This window comes from Mytilus edulis, chromosome 12, assembly GCF_963676685.1.
Source record: "Mytilus edulis chromosome 12, xbMytEdul2.2, whole genome shotgun sequence".
NCBI lineage: Eukaryota > Metazoa > Mollusca > Bivalvia > Mytilida > Mytilidae > Mytilus > Mytilus edulis.
The window spans coordinates 75,431,784-75,457,436 of record NC_092355.1 but is presented as its reverse complement, the minus strand read 5'-3'; the positions used below and the strand labels follow the sequence as shown (position 1 = coordinate 75,457,436).

The 25,653-nt window shown below is 32.7% G+C and overlaps 1 protein-coding gene and 1 long non-coding RNA gene across 4 annotated transcripts in view; both read left to right on the top strand.

The window, feature by feature from the left end:
* Positions 1-227: 227 nt before the first annotated feature.
* On the top strand, positions 228-11,927 carry LOC139497844 (myotubularin-related protein 9-like). Its single transcript, XM_071286082.1, has 5 exons — positions 228-294; positions 5,164-5,233; positions 6,732-6,831; positions 9,237-9,364; positions 11,109-11,927. The coding sequence occupies exons 1-5, from the start codon at positions 228-230 to the stop codon at positions 11,191-11,193; spliced, it is 450 nt and encodes a 149-aa protein (XP_071142183.1). The 3' UTR covers positions 11,194-11,927.
* Positions 11,928-17,323: 5,396 nt separating this feature from the next.
* The window catches only part of LOC139499165 (uncharacterized), a 32,198-nt gene continuing 23,868 nt past the window's right edge, over positions 17,324-25,653 (top strand). For all 3 annotated transcript variants that reach the window (XR_011658131.1, XR_011658130.1, XR_011658129.1), the window contains exon 1: positions 17,324-17,478. This is a non-coding gene — a long non-coding RNA (uncharacterized lncRNA). The remainder of the gene's footprint in view (positions 17,479-25,653) is intronic.

The following is a 25,653-nucleotide window of genomic DNA, read 5'->3' as shown; positions in this document are numbered from 1 at the left end:
AATCGTGACGTCGTACAACAATCAAAATTCTCGGCTGGTGACTTCAAATTTTTTGGAAACACCATTGTCGAACGAAAGAATTATTTTAGGTAAGGTCATGTTAAATATTATATGTGCTGCATTACTATTTTCTTCATAACTTTTCTTTCTTACATTATCGTTTAAAAAAAATGTAAATCATTAAGGTTTTTGTATGCAACACAATACTAATAAAATTGAGAATAGAAATGGGGAATGTGTCAAAGAGACAACAACCCGACCATAGAGCAGTAAACAGCAGAAGGTCACCAACAGGTTTTCAATGCTGCGAGAAATCCCCGCACCCTAAGGCGTTCTACAGCTGGCCTTTAAACAAATATATATACTAATTCAGTGATAAAGAACGCCATACTAAACTCCAAATTATACACAAGAAACTAAAATTAAAAATAATACAAGACTAACAAAGGCCAGAGGCTCCTGACTTGGGACAGGCGCAAAATTGCGGCGGGGTTAAACATGACTATGAGATTTCAACCCTCCCCCATACCTCTAGCTAATACATAACAATACGCGCATTAAAATTCAATTCAAGAGAAGTCCGAGTCTGATGTCAGAAGATGTAACCAAAGAAAACAAACAAAATGACAATAATACATAAATAACATCAGAATACTAGCAGTTAACTGACATGCCAGCTCCAGACTTCAATTAAACTGATTGAAAGATAATGTCTTCATCATATGAATACCAGGCACAATCTTCCCGTGAGGGGTTTAGTAATATACCATCATGACATATATGAGAAGAACATAACCCGTGTCATGCCAACAACTGGTGTTGTTTTTTTTTAAATAAATGTGTTTAGTCCCGATGCAAAGACCCTATAAGTGAATCAATATTTACGCCAAAATATGCAACCTTTTTAATGACCTGACGACAGTGTCTTTACTATATCCCTTCTTAATAAGTCCATTAAAAGGTTTTGTTAGCTTCTGAGGTGAATACTGACATTTTTGTGCTTTATAAAAGAATATTTCCATATAGCTATGTCCCTTATAGCTACCTTTCTCAACCACTGAGGGTATCAACAGCCAGTTATGCAGTCTTGAAAATGATTAAAGCATAGTACGTCTTTGTATCCTTTCATTTATTTAAATATCTACTTTAGAAACTTAGGTTCCACATATTTATCAGGTACAGTTTATCATAGATGGATTCTGATTTTCTTTGAAAGACTTTTTCGTATTTCTAGCAGTCTGAAACGCCTTGATTATTGTTATGGTTGTCTATCGTTAAAGCGGACATGACTAGGTGTATATATAAGACAAGACGTATGTGATCAGTTTGCTTTCATAGCGGCTAACATTTTAATTTTCTCGGTAAGTTAACCAACTCATAAAATAAATACTGTTACTTTATAATTTCATGACGATATTATTAAGTTGATTTTCTTTCAATGCAACATATCAGTTATCAGTTTATTTTCGATCTATGACTGGTATCTTTCGCCCCTCTTCTAACGTTTGACTGTGTACTTACATTGTAAGTCTTTAGTATGTGGTACTCATTGTAACGAAGGAGCTAAGAGCTAAGGTTTATTACAGATGTTATTTTCCGAAAGTTGAGTCAGTTGGAATGTTGGTGAAATCGTGTTTCCTTTCGCAGAACCTCAATTTAAAATTTACGCCAAACAATAATATTATTATTAGCTTTATCAGCCGGGACTTAATAAATTACGTTGCGTGTTCTTCTAGTTATGTTTGATACAAAAAAAGGGTTAAAATAAGGCCGTTTGTTTTCTTGTTTGAATTGTTTTAAATTGTTTTATCTGGGCCTTTTACAGCTGATTATGCGGTAAAGGCTGTGCTCATAGTTGAAGGCCATATAGTGTCCTATAATTGTTACTGTCTGTGTCATTTTGGTCTCTTGTGGACAGTTGTTTAATCGTCAATCATGCCACATCTTTTTTTTATATTATCATAGCTGTTGTTAAGAGTAAAACCTTCTTTAAAATGTAACAAACGTATACATACGTTACTTAAAAACAAATTAATCCATTGGAAGATAACTGCTACAGATTTAAAACAGGAAAAAAGAAGCATCTCTGACTATTGGGGAAATATCACTGTCCGCAGATAAGAATGCATTGAGGAAACAAAAAACTTTGAATGATCAAAGTGAATATGCCTCATTTAACTTCAACGTTTATGTATGTATGTGTATAAATTACTGGAGTCAAATAGCAAATGGTCATCAGGTTCATGATAGCTGTTGCTTAAAACAAAGAACATTTTGGGAAACACATGTTTTATGAAACATGTGTGTGTAAATGTGTAGTAGCAAAACATTGCACATTTTATTTGGTAGGTGATCATTGTACTTAATCCTATGTACTTGTGCCAAAGGAGAATAGATTAGTTATATAAGTTGTCGTGTAAGTCTTTGTACAAAATAAACACCCTTTAAGTACCACAAAAATGTTCTTCCATCTGATCTGTAAATTCTTATTCTATAAGACCTTCATACCGTTTAAATTTCATGATGAAAAACACGTCCAAAATCAGGTTAAATAGTTATAAGAGGTACCAGGCTTAACATTTGGTACGCCAGACGCGCGTTTCGTCTACATAAGACTCGCAAGTGACATTAAGATCAAAATATTTAGAAAGCAAAACAATAACAAAGTAGAAGATCACTGAGGATCTAAAATTTCAAAAAGTTGTGTCAAATACGTCTATGGTAATCTACTCCTGGGATGAGGAAATCCTTAGTTTGTTGAAAAGTTTTGTAAACAGGAAATTTTTAAAAATGACTATAGTTGTCTCAGTGGCACCATATCTTCCTATATCTATATAATTGATATTCATTGACCTTGTACTTAAAAACTACGAAAAATTGTTTAACCTTGACTTTATAGGGAAATAAACCTTAACTGCATCTTGGTTGATTGGCGGGGTCATCGGATACATTGTGTTAAACTATATACCCTAAGGATGATTTAGGTCAAGTTTGGATTAGATTGGCCCAATAGTCAGTTAAATGTTGATGTATATTTGGACCATTTATAATCAAACAAAGAAAAACTAAGAGATCATATAGTAGGATATCATTATAATCCTAAAATCAAAAGTAAGCATTTGCTATGATGAAAAGGGAAAAGCCTTGTACGTTAAAAGTGATGAGTGTAATGTGTACATGAATGTTTATTAAGGAATTGTACTATTTAGTAATATTTACAATTCCTTAATTTTATAGTGTTTATATATATTTTATTCAACAACAAAAAGACAGAAATACAGTTTATTGACATGCATGGACAGATATACGCGATAAGAGTGATATTTGAATAATATTTTATGTCAGCACCCGTGGTCTAGTGGTATCATGCATAGACTTCAGACCTTAAAGATAAAAAAAAAATGCATAGACTTCAGACTTAACTGTCGTAAATACGCGCGAGTTCGAACCTTTCATTCGTTTTTGAGAGGATAACATATCGGAAGCTATAAGTTTAAAGTTATGATATAAATTATCTTAAGTTAACCTGGTGGTCAGCGGATTTCTGAAAAATAATCCTTTGTTAAAACAATAGACTGACGTCAGAGAAATGGGTTAATTAACATTTAATATAACTATAGTATTTTTTTGCTGTTGGTCTTCTGACCTCTTCCGGACTTTATATGTATTTCAAGGTGCAGTTTTTGAAAGCTAATACATGTAATATATGGATAAAATGAAGTCACCAGATAAAAATTATGTAAAAGAATAATAGAATTGTTTAAACAAATTGTAAACAAAATACAAGTACTATAATTCAATGCATTTTACATGTCCAGCCTAAGTACATACATAAATTTGCTTATTTTAAACAAGATATTTGTCCATACACAAATTTGCTTGTTTTAAACAAGATATTTGTCCATACACAAATTTGCTCATTTCAACAAGATATTTGTCCAACTTTTAATTTAATTTGTGCTAATTAGAGTAATTTTCACATGTCTGATTAATCTTTTATCATATATATTGTCCTACAGCTATATACTTAATTAGAAATTGCAAAAAAAACAAACCTTAATTGGTTTCCTACCTGTCAATTCAAAGTTTACAATAATCACAATATTTACAAAAGATTATAATTCAGGGTTAAAGAAAAATATAATTTTGCTTAAATTATAACAGTTTCTTTTAACAAATATATAGATGTACATCTTTTATCATGTTTATAAATTGTGAATATATATACAATATTTTTTACTGAGGCCTTCTTAGGCTAATGATGACTTTTTAATATTGTAACAGTTTATTTTTACTGAAGTATACAAATCAATTAACATGCTTGATAAAGTAAACCAAACTATCTTAACGTGTTAAATATTTATTAAATAAGAATAACAAAAAGGTTCATTTATTTACCATAAACACCGTTCAAGATTTTTTTCATTGTAATCAGAATGTAATCAAATGTAATCAGGATTACAGGGCATTTTGAAAAGTAATTGATTAAATTAAATTACATGTAATCAGATTTTGGCTAATTAATGATTACACTGATTACTTTTAAAATTGTAATCCATAACAGCTGATTAAATATTACAATTACAATTACCCCAAGTCTGTATCAGACAGGTGTCATTCCTCTATAAAATATGTCAACTAGGTGTCATAAAAAAGACCATGTGTCAACCAGGTGTCATCAAAATAGACCATTTGTCAACAAGGTGTCATCAAAATAGACCATTTGTCAACCTGATGTCATCAAAATATACTATTTGTCAACAAGGTGTCATCAAAATAGACCATTTGTCAACCAGGTGTTATCAAAATAGACCATTTGTCAACAATATGTCATCAACATAGACGATTTCTCAACCAGGTGTCAGTCATTTATAATATATGGCAACTAGGTGTCATAAAAATAGACCATTTGTCAACCAGGTGTCATAAAAATTGACCATTTATCAACCAGGTGTCATCAAAATAGACCATTTGTCAACCAGGTGTTATCAAAATAAACCATTTATGAAAAAAGGCGTCAGTCATGTAAAAAATATGTCAATCTAGTGTCAGCCAGTAATACCCTATCAAACATGTGTCAACCAGTTTGTTTGTCCCTGGTTTTGTGGTTAAAGGAACAGTTTTTTGTGCTTGTTGTTATTGGATATTTTGTTCTATTTTTAGGTACATTCCTGTGCAATAATGAGAAGGAAAGAAAAGAGTGTAAATTGTCCTCAAGAACTGTCTCTTTATGGTAATTGAAGAAAAATATCAATTAAATTATCCTTTATTTAGAAAAAAAACAACATAAAAGGCTACATCATCATTTGCACCTGCTACATTTAAAAGTAACACAGGTCCTCATTGGTTGATGATATTATGGTCATAATAGTTTAAAGTTTTCGTAAAATATTATTTATTTTTTTATTTGAACTTGTATATACAGTAAATTCCACTTAATTGCATACAGCTAATAGCATAATTGGGTTAATTGCATAGTGTTAAATTGTCCGGTTATATGCATAGCTCTACAAGGAGCCTTTCGGTTTATTGCATAAAAAATAATCGCCGTCTAGATATTCTTAGTTAAAACTGATGAGATGTATTACCGGAAACGGCAATTTGGTGAGTATATTTTTTTTTAATGCATTCTTATTTTCGTTATTATTTCATATTTACTTTTGTGTTATTTAAATAAAGTTTTAAAACAGTTTCTTTTGGGTATATATGATGGAATTTGATTTAAAAATAAATCTCAATGTCTACACAGGTAACGTTTCCCATGTTCTCTTGAGGTCATAAAAATGTCAAACAGATAATTGTTGTAAAAAACACTGACCATTCTATCTCAAAGGGTGTTCATGGTTGATTGGATTTCAACAATTGTCCATAGATTACATTTGGTGTGAATTTTAAAAACAATAACTCCTGTTAATTATCGATCATTATCCAATGTGAACTCTTGTAATTGGGCTTGGGTTGATCTGTATTAATGTTAAATATTATAGGGCATTTATATATGGTTAAAGAATTTTATACATTAATTATCTATTTTTAATATTTTGTGAAAAGAGCATTTACTTCTAATTATTATATTTTCTCACTTTCAACACTCGTGTCCTGCAAATAAACCGAACAGGGCCCCATTACTGCTTTGCATATATACGAAACTAACGAGGTTGAATTATCAGTGTTACTTCACTGTGCAGTTGCATATCAAAGGCAATTCATTACACGTCTATTGTTAAAATGATTATAAACTGTGAAGTATTGTTTAACACTTTATTTTAATCAAAGCGTAACAATTTTATACATTTGTACACACAGGTCATAGAAACCATTCTTTTTTAGAACAGTTTATTTTCGTATCCTAGGTAAAGGAAAGTCGGTAGGCAAATAAACTAAATTAAAACAAAATGTGTTTATAATCTTTATTTAAAGAATACAAAAACGTATGACACTAGACATATACCTTTTAATAGAATAAATCAACATTCAGTATGTTGTATGTGGATTATAGACGTGCATCTTTCTTCAGGGATTTCCTATACTGATCTGCACTATCAATGTTATTTAACTCCGCAACTTTGGTATAACATTTTAACTGTTGGCATTAGTCTTGTCAACAGCTGTTAGAAGTGATTAGGTTACACATGAAATACAAAGGTGACTTGTTTTTTGTAAAAGTGTTTTAGCACTGAATAGTGGATTTATTTTAAAACTAATTTTTAATCTTTTAACTTTATTTACAGGACATATTTAGCAAGACCAGAAGTTTTACAGAAGTATCTTAATCCTATGTATGATCCTAATCCTCGAGTTATATGGCCCTCTGTAGCTCCACAAAGTTTGGTATGTAATATAGCATTTCTCTTTTACTTCTTTACTTTTTACTTCTATCATATCTGAAGTACCCTGAAAAGTAGGGTTTTATGCTCCACCTAGCGGCATTATGTTTTTCAGTTTGTGCATCCATTTGTCTGTCTTTTTGTCCAACCTCATGTTAAAGTTTTTGGTGGAAGAAGACTTTAAGTCTTCTGAAGGCCACTGGTGGCAACTTTAAAATCATTGAATTATCCGTATGCCGCATTCGTTTCTGTGTATTACAATTTCATAACAACTTCTGATTCCTGACACCGATTTTTACACATGAGTAAGCATCTGAATCATTTAATTTGTAAATTAGGATTGAAAAACAATCGCTATCGTAAATATGTGCCCTTTTATTTATGTAAATTATTAAATTACATCTCATCTACATGAACGTTATTTGTTTACTTGTAACCGGATGTTTTTACTGTAGATATTTGAAGTACGCATGCATGAATTTGGTATCAGGACAACTCACCCTGTTTATATGTTCGCCATTGAAGTAACGAATTTGCAGACAAGAAGATTTTGTTTTTAATAAATACAAAGGATCTATTTCTTATTAAATTGTTTTCTTTATTCATTGTTTTCCTTTGTCATGTGAATTAGATGCCCTTCTACTTCAAATGGTTTGAATCTATTTATAAAATTATTCAACACTCAGTTGACAAAAGCAGTACGTTGCTGTTGGGAGAATTTTGATTAAATGCTCATAGAATAAGAAATATAATCTAAACTGAATGTACCTCCTTCTGAATAATTTATTGCAATATAAATATAAATCCCTTTTGACAAGAGAAATCTGACTTTTGTCAGAAATATTTGTTTCACATGTGCAAAGGTAATCACGTGTGGTGGCCATATTGGTTTGTTTACAAATATGTGAAGAAGCCTCTAGAACCATGACCTAAACATAAATTGTCTTCCGAAAACGTAAACTTTATGCAATACTATTTTATCAATCATGATTATTTTCATAAATTTAAATTTGATTATTTAAAGAAATAAAATTATAACAATTATGATTTTAGATTAGAGATTCTACACAGACATATATTTATAGCCAAATTAGTTTACCTGTGTGAAACTGTAAATAAAGATCTAAATGGATGTTAATTTGTTTTTACTAAACAAGTAAAGACAAACTATGGATGGAGGATAATAATTCACATAAATATTTCAGGACATTTGATTTTTTTTAATAAATATAGGATTTAAAAAAATGCAAGTGTCTTCTTCTTCTTTGCTTAAAACTTTACACACTTGTTCTTTGTTATATTAATTTAAACATCTGTATATGTGAGCCAAAATTTGTTCCTGTGAAAAAGTTCCAGTGAAACAAATTTCACAGGAAATATGTTCTGAGAGAACTTTTTCATAGATAATTTCAGTATAATTTGTTCCATCTCTATGAAATAAATTCCACACTTTACCTGGTGAAATCAGTACCGGGTTAGTGAAATTTGTTCCTTACCTAGTAAAATAGGTTCCAGGTTTATGAGAATTGTTCCTTACCTGGTGAAATAAGTTCTGGGTTTGTGAAATTTGTTCCTCACCTGGTAAAATAAGTTCCTAGTCTGCGAAATATGTTCCACTGGTTAAACAGGTTATCTTATATACTGAACATTTGTCATCAAAAAGTTTAAAGTTATCATCAAGTGCATTATAAAAATAAGTATAATATATTGATAACATAACAAATGAAAAATGTAAATCATCCAAAAAGAATCTCACATCAAAATGTCACGCCGGAACATATTTTTTGTTACATATACTTTTTGGTGATGATTCAAAGTTTTATTTTTCAGTTATTTAGTATTTTGTATAAAAGGGGGAGGGTTTCTTACATGTCGCGCCGTATCTCAAAAACAGTTTATGATTATTGCTTAAAACTTTACACACTTCTTTGTTATATTATTCTTAAGATCTGTATACTTTTTGGTTTTATTCAAAATTTTATTTTAGTGATATTTAGTTTTTTGGAAGAAAAAAAAGGAGGGGTTCATACGTCCCTCCGTATCTCAAAAACAATAAATGGAAAAAAGCAGCCTGAGTTAGTGGGGCTGCTTTTATGGTAATTCAAATACCTTTTATTCACCTTCTTCCACCTCAGAGCTATCGGCTTTTTGATTGGTCAAGACAGTGTTTGATGAAGTTGAAGTCCAATTAACTTGAAACTTAGTTCACATGTTTCCTATGGTATGGTCTTTCTAATTTTAATGCGTAGGAGTTTTTCCCCAAATTTTACGGACTGTATTCTATGGACATTCTTGTTTGTGATAATACTTACTTATTTACCTGTTGTAAGTCTATTAAATTTTACATCCTCACACACTTTTATCTTATTTCTGTCTATTCAAGATATTCAGTTATTTTTGTTTTTGCAGGTGTTGTGGTCTGGGTTATACCAGAGATCAATTATTGACCAATCAAAACAGAAGGAGGCTTGGCAGGAAGTCAGTAAAATTAGAGAGTATGACAAGGAATTAAGATCAAAGGTCACCAAACTAAGGAGGTATCCATACTTACTACATAGTGATATTAAATAGATATAGATATAAAGTCAAAGCTCATATTTGTCTCATTTTGTTGTTTTGTGAAAAATGAAGAAATTATTAAACCAAACAACCATTAAACATGGTAACCACTGAAAAATAACATAGAAAATTGAAGGCAAATAATGATAAAGTTATGACTTTTGTGAATTCTGCTCCATGATTCCACATAGCTGTTACCATCTATAAAAATGGCAATATATTTAATAAAAAGTTATGATAATAACTGTAAAGTTTCAATTGCAACCAATCTAACCGTCACCATATGGCCTTCAACAATGAGCAAAGCCCATACCCCATAGTCAGCTATAAAGACCCTGAAATGTCAAATGTAAAACTTAATAAGCCGACCGTGCGAGGGCTGTATAGCCAGTCAAGGTCGTTAAACACTTCCATATATGTAAAACTACTAAAATGAAAAAACTAACGACCCAATTTACGTATTTAAAAAATTATCAAAAAACAAATATGTAACACAGCAACAGCAACAGGGAAGGGTACTTGTACATCCCAACAACAAAACAACAGCAACACGGAAGGGTACTTGTACATCCCAACAACAAAACAACAGCAACAGGGAAGGGTACTTGTACATCCCAACAACAAAAAGACACTAAGTACAGATCTGAAAGTTCTTGCAGACTTGGGATAGACACATACATAATAGAATGTGGCGGGGTTAAACATGTAAGTGGGATTTCAACCCTCCCCTAACCTGGAAAGTACAAAATAAGAACGAACTATAAAAAGCAGTCAAAAAAGTCTTAACTCATCAGATGGGTACAAATAGAAATATATCTAACAAAAACAAAGGTACTTGTACATTCCAACAACAAAAAGTAAAAATAGGTGTCAGACAAGTTGTATCAACATATTAGATGTCCAATGGGACACGTGAGTTGATAATAATCAAATTATAATTTATTTCCTTTATTGATGATTTGATGGTAGCAAATTAAGTTTTTTGGCTACATGTTAACCATTCAATGCCATCAGAGCTTAAAATGAATTATTTTTATCTCCATTCTAATGAAATTGACAGAAACCAACGTCAAATCATGCATTTAAAATCTGTCATAAGTTGCCTTTGTTTGCTAATACATTTTTATAGCGTCAATTGTGAATTGACACCATGAAAATTGTAAACATATCCAATCAAAATGAACAATGTTGCATTAGAATGATTAAAAGAGGGACGAAAGATACCAAAGGGACAGTCAAACTCATAAATCTAAAAATAAACTGACAACGCCATGGTTAAAAATGAAAAAGACAAACAGACAAACAATAGTACACATGACACAACATAGAAAACTAAAGAATAAACAACACGAACCCCACCAAAAACTAGAGGTGATCTCAGGTGCTCCAGAAGGATAAGCAGATCCTGCTCCACATGCGGCACCCGTCGTGTTGCTTATGTGATAACAAATCTGGTAAATAGTCTTATTTGGTAGGTCACATTCATGAAAGGGAAGGGGATAGACGTAAGGAACACATATCCGATATCATTTGTGAAACGTTATTTCATAACGGTCAACTAACTCGTGATGGCGTCCATAAAATTTATGAAGGGATGATTTCAACTTCACCATTTGTAACTCTTGGTTTAATAGCTTCCTTGTGAGCAGCAATTAATTGATTGATTGATTTTTGGTTGGTTGTTATTGCTGACAATATCTGACAGCTGTTAATTTATTTCAGACAACTTACCTCATTAGAAAGAGAAGCACTAGGAGTTGGACTGATTCTTCCCTCAGAACTTGGTGTTGATTGTATACCAGAATGAGGTCAATATTCAGGACAAACTTTGCTGGACTAATTTATGAAAAATGTATAGTCTGTAACTTTTTGACATATTTTTAAATTATATTTTAAATACCATTTTGTCTTCATCATGTACTAAGGCGAAATTAAAAATAATCTAGACTTTCAAATTGATACTAAATGTTGGCAGAGTATTAGTTAAGGAACTAAATAAGCTAAAAATATTGACATGTTATGGAGCTCCCTTTCAAGAAATTGAATTTAAAAAAAAATTGCAAGAAAAGGCTGACTAAGACTTTGATATTTTTGCATTGGTATTATTTGGTGGGTCTCGAAAAAACATAATTCTAAAATCTCCTTAAATATTGGTGAATGACTATTAAAGTCTTATATGAACATTAAAATTGGTGTTATGGAGCAAAATATTTTATCCTGTGTTGAAGGAAAAAAACATCAAATTATCTTTTTACATTGTAGATTAAAAGTAATTATTATTATAATAATGTATTATACTGCAATTTAAAGTCATATAATTAGTTTACAGTTCAGCACTGTGAATTTATATTATTTGAACTCTTAATAGAGGAATATAAATATTTTCAAGTGACGAAATATTTTTGACAATATGTACAATATTTAATTGTTGATGTAATCATGTTTATGTATGTACTTCTGTGATAAATAATAAAGTTTATTATGTCTGCTATGTTAAAGTGTCAATCAGTGACACTTAAATGCTGGCCTGTGAATTCCAAACTTTTTCTTAATTCTGCGAGCAACATACAATTGAGTAGTGGTATGTGAATATCAAGGTTGTCCTGTAGATTATAATGTTTTCCTTGATTGTGCTAACACCTGAATATATTAAGAGGCGTTCTGTGAATTCCATAAAGAGGGACAAAAGATACCAGAGGGACAGTCAAACTTATAAATCAAAAATAAACTGACAATGCCATGGCTAAAAATGAAAAAGACAAACAGACACACAATAGTACACATGACACAACATAGAAAACTAAAGCATAAGCAACACCAACCCCACCAAAAACTAGGGGTGATCTCAGGTGCTCCAGAAGGGTGAGCAGATCCTGCTCCACATGTGGCACTGGTCGTGTTGGTTATGTAATAAAAAATCTGGTAAATAGTCTTATTTGGTAGGTCACATTCATGAAAGGGAAGGGGTTATTAGTTACGACGTAAGGAACATATCAGATACTATTGTGAAACTGTTATTCCATTACCGTCAACCAACTTGTAATGGCATTCGTAAAATTTACGAAGGGATGATTTCAACTTCACCATTTGGAACTCTTGGTTTAATAGCTGCCTTGTGAGCAGCAACCCTCTATCAAGACAATCATGATAGGAAATGCAAGCAGAGCATATCGTATCAATTGGGAAATATATACCCATTATGCAGGCGCTGCTGGAATGTTGCTACTTAGAAATGGAAAGTTCACAATCGGAATAGTTATCAAAGGTACCAGGACTATAATTTAGTACGCCAGACACACATTTAGTCTTCATAAGACTCATCAGTGACGCTCATATCAAAATATTTTTAAAGCCAAAAGAGCTACAAAGTTGAACAGCATTGAGGATCCAAAATTCCAAAAAAGTTGTGCCAAATACGGCTAAGGTAATCCTTGCCTCGGATAAGAAAATCCTTAGTTTTTAAAAAAAATCAAAGTTTTGTAAACAGGAAATCTATAAAAAAAATGACCACATTAATGATATTCATGTCAACACTTCGTACTGGGTTGGTGATACCCTCGGAGACGAAACGTCCACCAGCAGTGGCATCGACCCAATGATGTAGATAGTTATCAAAGGTACAAGGATTATAATTAAGTACGAGACGCTCGTTTCGTCTTCATAAGACTCATCAGTGACGCTCATATCAAATACAAAGTTGAAGAGCATTGAGGATCCAAAATTCCAAAAAAGTTGTGCCAAATACGGCTAAGGTAATCTTTGCCTGGAATAAGAAAATCCTTAGTTTTTCGAAAAAGTTTTGTAAACAGAAAATTTATAAAAATGACCACATTATTGATATACTGGGCTGGTGATACCCTCGGCGACGAAATGTCCTAAGCTGAAATCATATCTTTTGTCGTAAAGTTTTGTTTTCAACCGACCCTCATTGTCAATTTTAGATGTTAGTCAAGATATTAGCCCGACTTAACTGTATCTGTAGTATCCTTTATCTCTAGTTCGATGGGATAGATGCGTTCCACATAGTCACCAAATTTTGAATTCTTTAGTGAAAGAACATCATCTTTATAGCGGAAAGTAGAGTTAAAGGATATCGCTAACTTCTTGTCTTTCTTCCTAAGAGGTTCCTGTATGAAGTAAGCCTCATACTAATAAAGAAACAAGTCGACAAGAAGAGGGTCACAATTTGTTTCCACTGGAATGCCGACAGTTGAAAAACATGTCCTCCGAACGTAACAAATATGTTGTCAATCAAGAAATCAAGCATCTTGATAATGTCAGTTTCAGAGAATTTTTTGTTTGAATCAGAGTGATCCTTTACAAAGTAGGATTTATCCCTCTCTAAGACAAGATACTTGTATCTACCTTCGTTGGCCATTCTTAAGTTTCACCAAAAAGGTTATCTTGATATAAAATTTAAAGGTGTCCAGTAAAACCCGAAGTAACGTCCTCCGTGATTCTGCTCAACTAATATCAGCACAATTGATAATCGATAATTGTAAAACGAGGAACACTTGCAGTAATTAATTACATGACGTTTTTCCCCTTTCGAATGATGTGTTTGAGCTTTTGGTTTTGCCATTTGAAAAGGAACTATCTGTTTTACATTTTCGGCGATTATTTTTTTATAAAAAGTACAAAGATTATTAATGTTATATATTTCACAAAAATGTTGCATTGGTTACACATGATTATACAGCGTCACCATTTGGTTTAGATTTTTTTTCGAATCGTCTTAAAACATAATGCAGGGAAAATTTAAATAGAGATGTTAAACCAACTCAAAAATGCAATACATGAAAATATTCGTGACAACCACGCTCGATTCAAACAAAACAAACTATGTGCAGATCAATTAGAAACGTGAAGTATCACCCTTAAACAAAGAGTTCAATTCATCACTTTATTCTGTTTTTGTCGACTTCGCTAAAACCTCTGACAACATAGATAGAGGTGTGTTGTGGCAGTTGATGAGACACTATGGCATTCCTCTGACAACTTAGATAGAGGTGTGTTGTGGCAGTTGATGAGACACTATGGCATTCCTCTGACAACTTAGATAGAGGTGTGTTGTGGCAGTTGATGAGACACTATGGCATTCCTCTGACAACTTAGATAGAGGTGTGTTGTGGCAGTTGATGAGACACTATGGCATTCATGATAATTTGTTACAATCATCTGAAACACCTCTACAGGAATGCAGAGTAAGATCATTCACGGAGGCGAACACATAGAGGCATTTGATATTACAACTCACAAAATGACACAGACATTAACAACTATAGGTCACCGTACGGCCTTCAACAATGACAAGACTGTCTTTTTTCACCTATGCTATTCCTCCTGTCAGTTGACTGGATCATGAAGCATGCCACAGACGACAGAATAAACGGTATTTAATGGACCATGTTCACCCAGCTGAATGACCTAAACTTTGCCGATGACGTTGTGTTGCTGTCCCAAAACCACCACCAAATGCAGGACAAACTAGCAGGATGAAAAGAGAGCATCAGAAACAGGCCTTTCCATAAATCACAACAAAATCAATGTTTTAAAGTCAAATACAAGGTCCCTATATAGCAAGTCTGATGGTTAACACCAAATCTTAAGAAAAAGTGGATTCTTTTACATACATTGGAAGCGTAGTGGATAATTTTGGCGGCTCAGATCGATAAAGATGAAAAAAAATCAGAATTGGCAAAGCTAGAACTGCATTTAATATGATGGGATCAATTTAATTTGGAAAGCACGAAACATCACTCACGAGACCAAAATACGCGTTATAATTCCAATGTGAAAACCATACTCTTATTATTGAGCTGAGACTTGGAAAACAACAAAAATTCTGTTTCAAAACTCCAAGTCTTCCTCAACAACAGTCTCAGGTTCATGCTTAACATCAGATGGTCTGAGATGATTTCAAACAAAGATCTATGAGTAAAAAAGATCAACCAATATCCAGTTGATGAAGAGAAAAAAAAAGAGAAAATGGCGATGGAAAGGACACACACTTAGGAAGCCAAACAACATTACAAGGCAATATATGATTTAGCAGGTAAGGGAGCCTTAAAATAGACAATATATTAATCTTTCGACTTTCAAATGAATTACAAAAAAGAAAAATATTGAATTTTAAAGTTAGAAAGAACATCCTGTCGATGCCGTTTACTTTCACTTTTATATTACTTTGATAAAAAAAAAACTACCTTCAAGCGAAGAGATAGTTAAAGGATTTTTTTAAATTCAAAATTGATGCTTAATCTTGTTTTTGCTATTGGAATTCCTAAAAAAAAAAATCTATATCTTGACACACTATGTGTTGAACACAATTAGTAAGTTCTTATGTTCATGATATTCAAAAAATAAACAATTTTTATTGTTATGAGTAACAATGCCTAGTGTTTTCGGCATGTAAACACAGGGGTTTCCAGAAACCCGCTATCCACACCTTGAGGTCAAAATCCATTGTTATTTGTAGCGATAGATCTATTCAGTTTACACTTGTTTCAGACATATAGGAACTCAGTCTAAGTATAACAATAGAACTGGAGTTTAAAACGAAGATAAATATGTTTGAATGTCCATCTAACAACGAAGTATAACAATAGAACTGGGGTTTAAAACGCAGATAAATATATTTGAATGTCCATCTAACAAAGAAGTAGACATAACTTCCTTATTCTTTTAATATGCACAGGTATCATTGATTATACGACATTTGAATGATCCAGTCAGGTAATTAAGACAATAAATATAGATTCATGTTTCCGCATGCCAAACCCTGCACTAAAAACATAAAACTTTCGACACACACTATTTTTTTAGAAGAATAATTTAGTTATCAAAATTAAAAAAAAGGTACTCAACATTAAAATGGCATAGTATACTTATAGTAAAGATTTCGTTTATAGAAAATCACCACTTAGAGTGATCTTTTAGTAGAAGGCGACTTCCAGAGTGCTTTGAACTCACCGACAGGACATTTATCTTATCCTACGTCTCGTTTCCCCACAAATCCGTAATTTTACTACAATTCATGGTAAATTCTCCATTTAATGTTGTTTTAGTAAATTTGTTGAAATATTACAAAGAGAAAAAAATATGAAAATAATTGAAATGAAAAGAAAATGGATTTTTTAAAAAAAAGGAGGAGGACAAAAAAAACTTGTCCTGTCTCCAAGTACATTTAGACTCATATAAGTAAAAGTCCACATAAGAATCAAACAAAATGTGATTCATTGACGAACACCTGCACATTTATATTTCTTGTATTTTATTCAGAATGAAAAGTTAATTTTATTCGTGGTCATGACATACATGAGTAATCAGTGGTGTAGCAACTAAGCAGACGGGCGTTTTCTTTGAATCTAACCTATATAATAAAAGGCTAATATAAACGCTTGTTTTGTATCTAACCAATCCTGCACAAGACTTATACGACCGCTTGTTATATATAATAATGAATATGACTAAAATGTGCAAAAGACGTGGCAACAAAAAAGAAAAGAATAAAGTAAAGTAGGGCAAACAAAAAGAAGAGAGAATAATTGGTTGCTATAAAACATAGAGCATAAATAGAAAACAAATAAAGGACCCCATACAGATCCTCATTAACAATAAGGTTTTAAATTTTCTTTGCTCCGCTCATCACCATGCCATCAATATTTACTTAAGACTCCAACATTTTACCTTGCAATAAGTGAATAAACAGATAAAGGGTAATGCATGCAGCTTACTTCATTCTAACAACAGCTACCTTTGCAATTTAAATATGAAAAACATGACTCAACTGTTTGCATTATTTCATAAAGATTCGCATTATAAGTAAATGCTAACATTTGAAAAATCACAAACTAGTTTGCATTATGTACAAAAGCCTTTTAAAAGTTGATCTTTGGTATCGGTTCAATAAACATATATATGTTATATTGCATTGATGGGTCTTGTATTACATACTAGATACCCGTATGTAGAAATGAATTGTATTACTTACTAGATACCCGTATGTAGAAATGAAGTGTCGACAATCGGCAATGTTTATAAAGGAAACGAAAATGGAAATTCTCTTTAACCAACAGGACTACTTTTAAAGGTAATTTTAGTAAGCTCTGTTGAATATTTATTTGAAATATCAATATGATATGAAGTTGTTTTCCATTTGTTTGATGTTTTTAGCTTTTGATTTTGCCTTTTGATAAGGGACTCTCCGATTTAAAATTTTCTTTGAGTTCGGCAGTTTGGTTACTTCTTTTTCATTATTCAGACAGAACTTTAGATAAAGTTATTTTCTATAATTGTGTTTTACATTAAATGACCTTTATGAGTAAAATAATATTGTAGATTTTTGTGAACATGGGCGTATCAGGGATATATCTTATTTTGAAACATGTGTTTTAAGTTTTAAGGTTTTTTTTAATATTGAGCGCTTGCTTCTAATACTTTACGCCTCTGTTTCCTCCTCCCTCTATGAAAGCCTCCATCTGCTACTGCATGGTGCTACATATCATATGTTACAAGTATATGTACCCTTTGAGCACCTCATTCTGGAATATGAGAAGACAACTATTCAAGTTATTATTTTACTAAGTTATTTAAATCATAGTATATCAAATAGAAAAGCTGGACTTCATAATAAAACTTGTAAAGCCTCGTAAGATGTACATAATTTTTTTGTTTAAAATACACTTATAAACAAGTCTTACAGGTATTTCAATCGTCTTTGTGTATCGCGCAATGAATGATTTGAAATAACTATCGGTGCTATTTCAATGGGTTGCTAACACTGAAAGGTTAATCTATTTAAAGGTCCAACTAAATAAGAATACATACTTCCTTATTCATTGCACACGCAATTTGAATGATCCAGTAAAGTGACCTAGACAAAAAAGTCCCAAATGAAACCTACCGAATTAGACTTATTACCGGATTTGTACTAACATGAGCTACACGACGGGTGCCAAATGTGGAGCAGGATCTGTTTACCCTTCCAGAGCACCTGATATAAACCTCAGTTTTTATGGGGTTGCTCAGTGTTTAGTTTTCTATGTTGTTTTTATGTACTATTATTTGTCTGTTGGTCTTTTCATTTTTAGCCATGGCGTTGTCAGTTTGTTTTTGGCTTATGAGTTTGAATGTCCCTCTGGTATCTTTCGCCTCTCTTGTATTGATTTATTTCCTCTGGATGACAACACCTACACTAAAACAACAATTAAAACTTTAGGCACAAATCATTCGTCTTTTTCTGAGGTATAGTTAAACATTGTTCATTAAAAAAAAAAAATGAAAAAAGTAAACAACATTGACATGACATAAAATGCTTAGTAAAGAGATAATCAGCATCTATCTAGAGTACTATTTGTAGTAGCAGGCGCCTTCCGGAGTGTCATTGAACTTTTATACAGGACATTTTTTTTTGCCCTCCTCCTTATTTCAAAATCCCTTATTTTTTGTTTTCTTTTAATAGTAATTATTTATTTTTGTGTTTTTCTGTGTTATACTTCCATAAATTTACAACGTTTGTTTACGATTTATATGACTATCAATTGGTGGTTTATTGTCGACATCGGTCACTACTGAATAATTTATTTGTATAAGTATTGCCGATTGACCACCAAATGTCAGATTTTTTCTTCATTTTTTCTATGTGATCTTCATACTGCAAAGCAAATAATGTTTTGGAATGCAACATTTTTTGTTTTCTTTCAAGAAAACTGTTCACATGACCACATTTAGTACTAGTACATTGGACAATTCAGAGTCATTTAATATCTTAAAAAGGGTGGATGTTTTTTCTGAGGGATATCAAAAGCCATTTCTTCGGCCCGATTGGCTCAAAATATATCTGAAGGGTGCCCATATTCACGGTTTCTGATAAGTCTTTTGTTGTCTTAATGTGTAAAATTGAGGAAATGCTGGCACAATTTGGCATCTGAGGGGTTAAAATCAAAGCACGTGAGTGATTGAAATTTGCCTGACAAGGTATAATCCCCCTCACGGCTTTTCATATATTATTGTTTCTGTGCAGCATTTTTGTTTACCATGTAAGACTATGGAGCAGTCAATATTCCAGACTCGGGGCGGGTCCAGGATTTTTCAAACGAGGGGCGGCTTTATTTCAGAAAACGGAATTTATCTACTACCGACGAGCGGAAACAGACCTTTTCGCTATTTAGGAATCTGCTACACTTGAACTTTGGTAGCAATACACAGTTAGGAAAAAAAATCAAATTGACACTCATAATTTTTAACCACCCTCTTTCCCTTCCTTTTTAACAAATAAGGCTTAATTAATATTTGTGTTATGCATGTGTATATTTATGGAAAGAGCATCTTCCATAGATTTTTGATTTCCAATAGTTATGATGGTGAAATATAATCTCTTTTTGGCAACAACCTGCATTTTTTTTAATACAAAATATTGCAAAAAGGGGGGTGGGTGAAAATGTCCCAAAAGTCTCCAAAATTTGGTCCAAAGGAAAATTTCAATCATTTACAGTGATACCTTTCCTGAAACCATAGACATTTATGATCTATCAAGAGGTCCAAAACAAATCATATGTATTTCTGCTCATTTTTCCATAAAATCGAAGATCGAGGGTCAAATCTTTGTTGAATAACACTGCAATGATTTCTGGACCTATGGGCGTAAGATGTGAAAATACGGACTGTCAAACACAAAAATGGCCCATAAAATATGCTAAAAACAATATAGATGGTCCGAGACCACAATTATTTCATAATGCATTTCTTTAAGAACATAAATGAAAATAAAAAAAATCCCACCTGCGCTTTGTCAAAGAAATTTTTACAGTGTGTTGTACTACTTTTGGGACAAATTATATCAAAATTATAGAAAACTTCATCGTCTCTAACTCAAAATATGAACAATTTTATGTTTAGGGCGTCTTGAAATCTTTTGACAGCTTCCGAATTAGTAATTTTTAACCTTTTTCAGCTGGACTAAATCACTACTTTCCTTTAAAATTCTGGACCAATTTTTTTACAGTGTAATTTCACCCTCTACTTGTAATTTGAGGCATTAAACATGGAGAAATAAATTTGGAAGGGGTATAAAAATGAATGGCAAGTAACCCACCGTCAACATTAGGGACTATATTCGGAACAACGAAAAGGACGACAATTGTGGTCTCGGACCACATGTTCATATAAACCCACTTGGAAGGCTATATTATTCAACTATCTAAAAATCAATTTTATTGTACAAACACTTTCATATTCAATGGCAAAAACGCAAAACTAAACTTCTAACTGTGTATTATGCTACATTTTTTTTCCAATTTCCACTTTTAATGAATTTCTGTTTTCTGCTAGCTAAAACGAGCAAATTGGCCTGCTAGTTTTGAAAATTGGTTCAGAAATATTTTATGAAGGTTAGCAGTTGCCACTGAAATGCAACAACATAGTGATTTGAAGAAACATGCCATGTCAATGTGTAAATTCTCATTTTTTAGTTAAATTTCTAAAACTATTGACGTAATACAGCAATCACTTTTCCTTGGTGGCGTCAGACATTTTCTATTGTGACATCATTTTTTTTTCGAGAATCAAAGGCTATGTGATGTCCAGTATTGACGGACAAAAAGCGATAAGGGAGGTCCCTCATGGGGGTGTCCAAGTAATCACATAATCACAAATGTTTTGCCGCAATATGAATCACATAATCAAAAACCCCATGAGGAGGCGCATTTTATAGGTGTCAGACCACCAATAACTCCCTCCAATTTGTAAAAGTAGCCTTACTCTGACACAAAATAGTGCTTTTGATGTCCTTGATTACTTAAACTAAACAACACATTTACAGAAATGAAACTTTTGGTGTAAGAGAAATATATCTAGACCATTTTGAGCCAAAATTTACTTGTCTATGAGTTTGCGTTAAAACTTGAGGACTAATGCGCTCCATAGTATATTTTAATTTAAGATTTCCAGAAAACCAGGGGTTATTTTTGAAGTACCTCTGTTCGAAGGTCAGTTATTTTGTTAGAAGGCTTTAAAGGTGTGGTGAAAATTGGCATGTAGAAAGCTGATGTATACATGTATAATTCAGGATATACCTGGTTTCCATGAAGTTAAACTTAAGGTTAAAAATTTAGAGAGCTGTGAAAATTGCAAGATTTGGTTGAACAGATAGGGATTTTTAATTGGTGTTCTGACACCTTAAGGTGTATTTAAAGCGAAATTGATTTGAACGTTTTTATAATCATATCAATCGTGAGAACAATGAGAAACTGTTTTATAAATAAATAAGCTTTATTTAGAGTGTGCAAGGTATACAAACATAGACAAACATAAGCTATAATGAGCTTTTAACCGACATTCTTTCATGTTTTGACGATCAAAATGTAACGTACGACTTCTACGTACCGTACGGATCAACCAGTACGACTGCAACCAGGGGCGGATCCAGGATTTTGGAAAGGGGGGGGGGGGGGCGTATTAAAAAATTTCGCCGAGCGGAGCGATGCGAAAAAATTTTGGGACCTTTTTTTTGATAAAAAACATAAAATACGTGTAAAATGCACTTTAGTTAAAGTGTAGGGGTTGGACGTTTTTGGTGCCGCAATCTCTTCATTAATTGTCTATTATAAAATGGATCCAAAGCTATGTTCTATTTAATATATTTGATGTGGGATTTGTTAATAAAAAAATGGACATGGAAAATTCCCGTTTGTTGTATGGTTAGTTAGCATTACCTTACAGATTTCTTATTGTGAACAAGATATACGGCTATTCAGTGAAATTTCCAATACGACCGACACGAAGAAAGACAAACAAGCAATTTTTATCCAAATGTTTGGTTGAAATGTTTCACCCAACAAGGGAAGCGATGGGTTTAATTAAATCAAACAAAGGCTACGAATGAATCGGAAATGACAATGACGTTGTGAATAACGGTCGACACATCGAGACATTTAGGCCACAACCAGCAGGCATCAGGTTGCCGTCGGGCCTTGAAAAAAGAATTCAGTATAATTTAGTTCGGTGGAATAGACCTTTCGGTCAGATATGGGATTGACATGCATCCCCCCCAAAAAAAACAAAAAAAAACGCCCTATTTTTGTTCATCATTTTCATTTAATGCTACATAATTCTGTTCAAAATATTTATTTTTTAAAAGCAAAAAGTGGGCAAGATGATTGTTTTTAATCGAGATTGCCCCTCAAATCAAATGGTTAGTTCTTTATACTTTAAATCTATATCTAGAGCCAGAGACATATACACATGTGTATATATATGTAACACTCCCAAACGTGTCCTTCCCCCCAAACGTGTCCGATTCCCCCAAACGTGTCTTTTCTCCCTAAACGTGTCTGAAATGTACAATATTCCCTAAACGTGTCCGAGTTCATAACCCCCAAACGTGTCCGATAAATGTTATTCGCCAAAACGTGTCCAATATTTAACGCCAGAACGTCTCGTGTCTTTTAGCGTTAATACATGCATCTCCTAAATAAAATCGCAGGTAACGTTTACGGCAATTTTATGATGGGGACACAGGTGACAAAGTTTTCATTTATTAGCTTTTATTAGTTCATTTAATGTAGGTTTTTAATGAATATCATAATTCAAAACCTAATCTGTAATTGTTAATTAATTTTTGACTGAAATTGCTTATTGTTCAGTTGCAAGTATTTCAAACTCATTGAGAGCGAATCTGCACATAATTATAGAGCTGAACTAATCGGTGACTTTGTAAATTATTTTGTACTTATAAACTCGGATGATGTTTTTTATATTAATCCGAATATTGCCTGGCGGGCGTTAAGCAGCCATATTTTTTTTTTAACTTTTGTTAATAGTTCTCCATCTGAATGTGTGTGTATTTCAAAAACTCATCAAATCATAAACTGGTTACCCGGTTTTATTTTTTTATAGATTTTAGGTTTCCAGCATTACTAAAGACACACGATCAAGAGACATAACGTCCAGTGCCAAATATTTCATGCATTTGTTTTATAGATTCTTTTTACTGATATGAATGTTATGTGATCAATGCCGGTTATAAGGGGTTACCGTAATTACAAATTTAATTTGTACTGTATAAATTCACTTTTTAGACTGTTGATAGCGTATTGTCCAGTTGCAAAACTCTATGCATATTTAGAGCGAAATAGTTTAACATTCGCTGTATAAATTAACTTGCGTGTTTCCAGTTGCAAGTATTTCATGCATATTGAGAGAACATACATGTTATAATGATTTTACTGTTCTATACTGTTTAAATTATCTTTAAACTGATGATTGCGTATTGTGCAGTTGCAAGTATTTCATGCATATTTAGAGGGAACATAGGTTACAAGTTGTTTTTTTACATTTGTACTGTATAAATTTACTTTAGACTGTTGATCGTCCAGTTGCCGGTGTTTTACAATATTTAGAGAGAATACACAAATTTTAATGTGCAAAGAAAGGGACACTTTCATCCGTTTACTGTACAGTTTAACGTTACTTAACATGTTTGCTTACACTTTACATACGACATAGCCGAAAGGACGCCCCCACTTTTACCCGTTTTTTTCGGCCGGTTTTAAAAAAAGTACCTTATCTATATTTTTAATGAAATTGTAAAATTAGTATACGTTAATGGAATAGCAATAACCAAATAAAGCTTGACATGGACACGTTTTTTGGATTGGACACGTTTGGAGGTTTGTTGAGTAATGGACACTTGTGGGCGTTTATACAAAACACACGCTTTGGCGATGTTTTTAACTAGACATGTTTTTCAGTTCAGTGACGTCAATGTGGACACGTTTGGGGAAATCGGACACGTTTGGGGGGAAGGACACGTTTCTGAGTGTTACATATATGTCTCTGCTAGAGCTTACTGACTGGGGATCACTATTCCGGTAGCAATGTTATCAATGGGCTGGGGCGTGTGGGGTTAAACATTTTCGTATGTAAATAATATTGCTGTGGAACTTTTTTTCCATGAGAGTGTAATAGAGTACCACTTTCTGTTGGATGGAATTGTAAAAAAGAAGTCAATACGTCGTTCTTGCTCAATACTTTGTCGATTTGAAGGTGTCATGCTTGTCATCCTTAGCCTAAGCAATGTGTTACTGTAATTTTAATTTCAAAATGGCTGAGTGACGTTTTTTTTCGACGGACTGGTCATCTCTGTTGTAGCAAATCACATAACTTTTGTCATAATCAATAATACGTTACAGTAAAAACGAGCGAAAAATATCTTTAAAAGTGAAGAATTGGCGCAAAAAAAATAAATGCACGGCAAAGTTCACGAAGTCTAGGCTGATAAATCATTTTACAAAAAAAAAAAAAAAAAGTGCCAGCAAAAAAGGGGGGGGGGGCGTACGCCCTCTACGCCCCCTCTGGATCCGCCACTGGCAACCTGTCTTACTTTAAACAAGGATTTGTATAGTTATACAAATCCTTGCCAAGTTAAAGGGGTACTAGCTACGAGATATATAAAATTTAGATTTTTTTTGTTAAATCAATTATGAAAGTGAAATAGTGAAATAATAATTCGCTTTTAGCAGCCAAAATAGTTCAAATTTGTCAAATTAAGCAAAGAAACATTGATATTTGCTAATTCACTTGCAAGTGAATCAGTCGGCCTCATTAAATCCGTATTCATGTGAACTTCAGTTTAAGCCCTAGCTAGAGATTGACAACGCATGCATTGTACGTGTAGTGGTTATTTTTAAAGAAAAAGAATGTCAACAATGAAAGTGAAACTACGGTAAACCATTTGATCACTTATTCGATCCATATGAAATCATTCTTATACGGTTGAAAACAACGAGAAACATATATTATGTTGAATCTATAAAATTAAATCAAACAGGCCTATAAAAATCCAATTGCACGTGTTGGTTTAATCTTTTCATATCTTTATTTATGTTCACATCGCTTATATGGTCATCTGAGGTCAAATCGATAGTTAATTAGATGGCGTCTGTACTAAAATTCACACGAAACGAACCTACATATTATCTACCCCATGCGCTATAAACTGTCTCTTTTTGGACTTTTGGTAGTTTGGATAAATGTTTTACATTGTTATAAATCAAATATGAGAATTTGAGTCAAATCGGTGACCATGAATTTGACAGCTAGTGCCCCTTTAACATGTTTTTAAAAAAAAACTATCAGAAAAAATTCCGGAAACAAGTCCTGATACGAGTTGTATATTATGCATAGTAGACCTCGTTTCCCGCCGCCTGTCAAAGTATGTTTCCTGTGACGATTGTGAAAGAAATGGTAAAAATAGACGGTTTTTGTC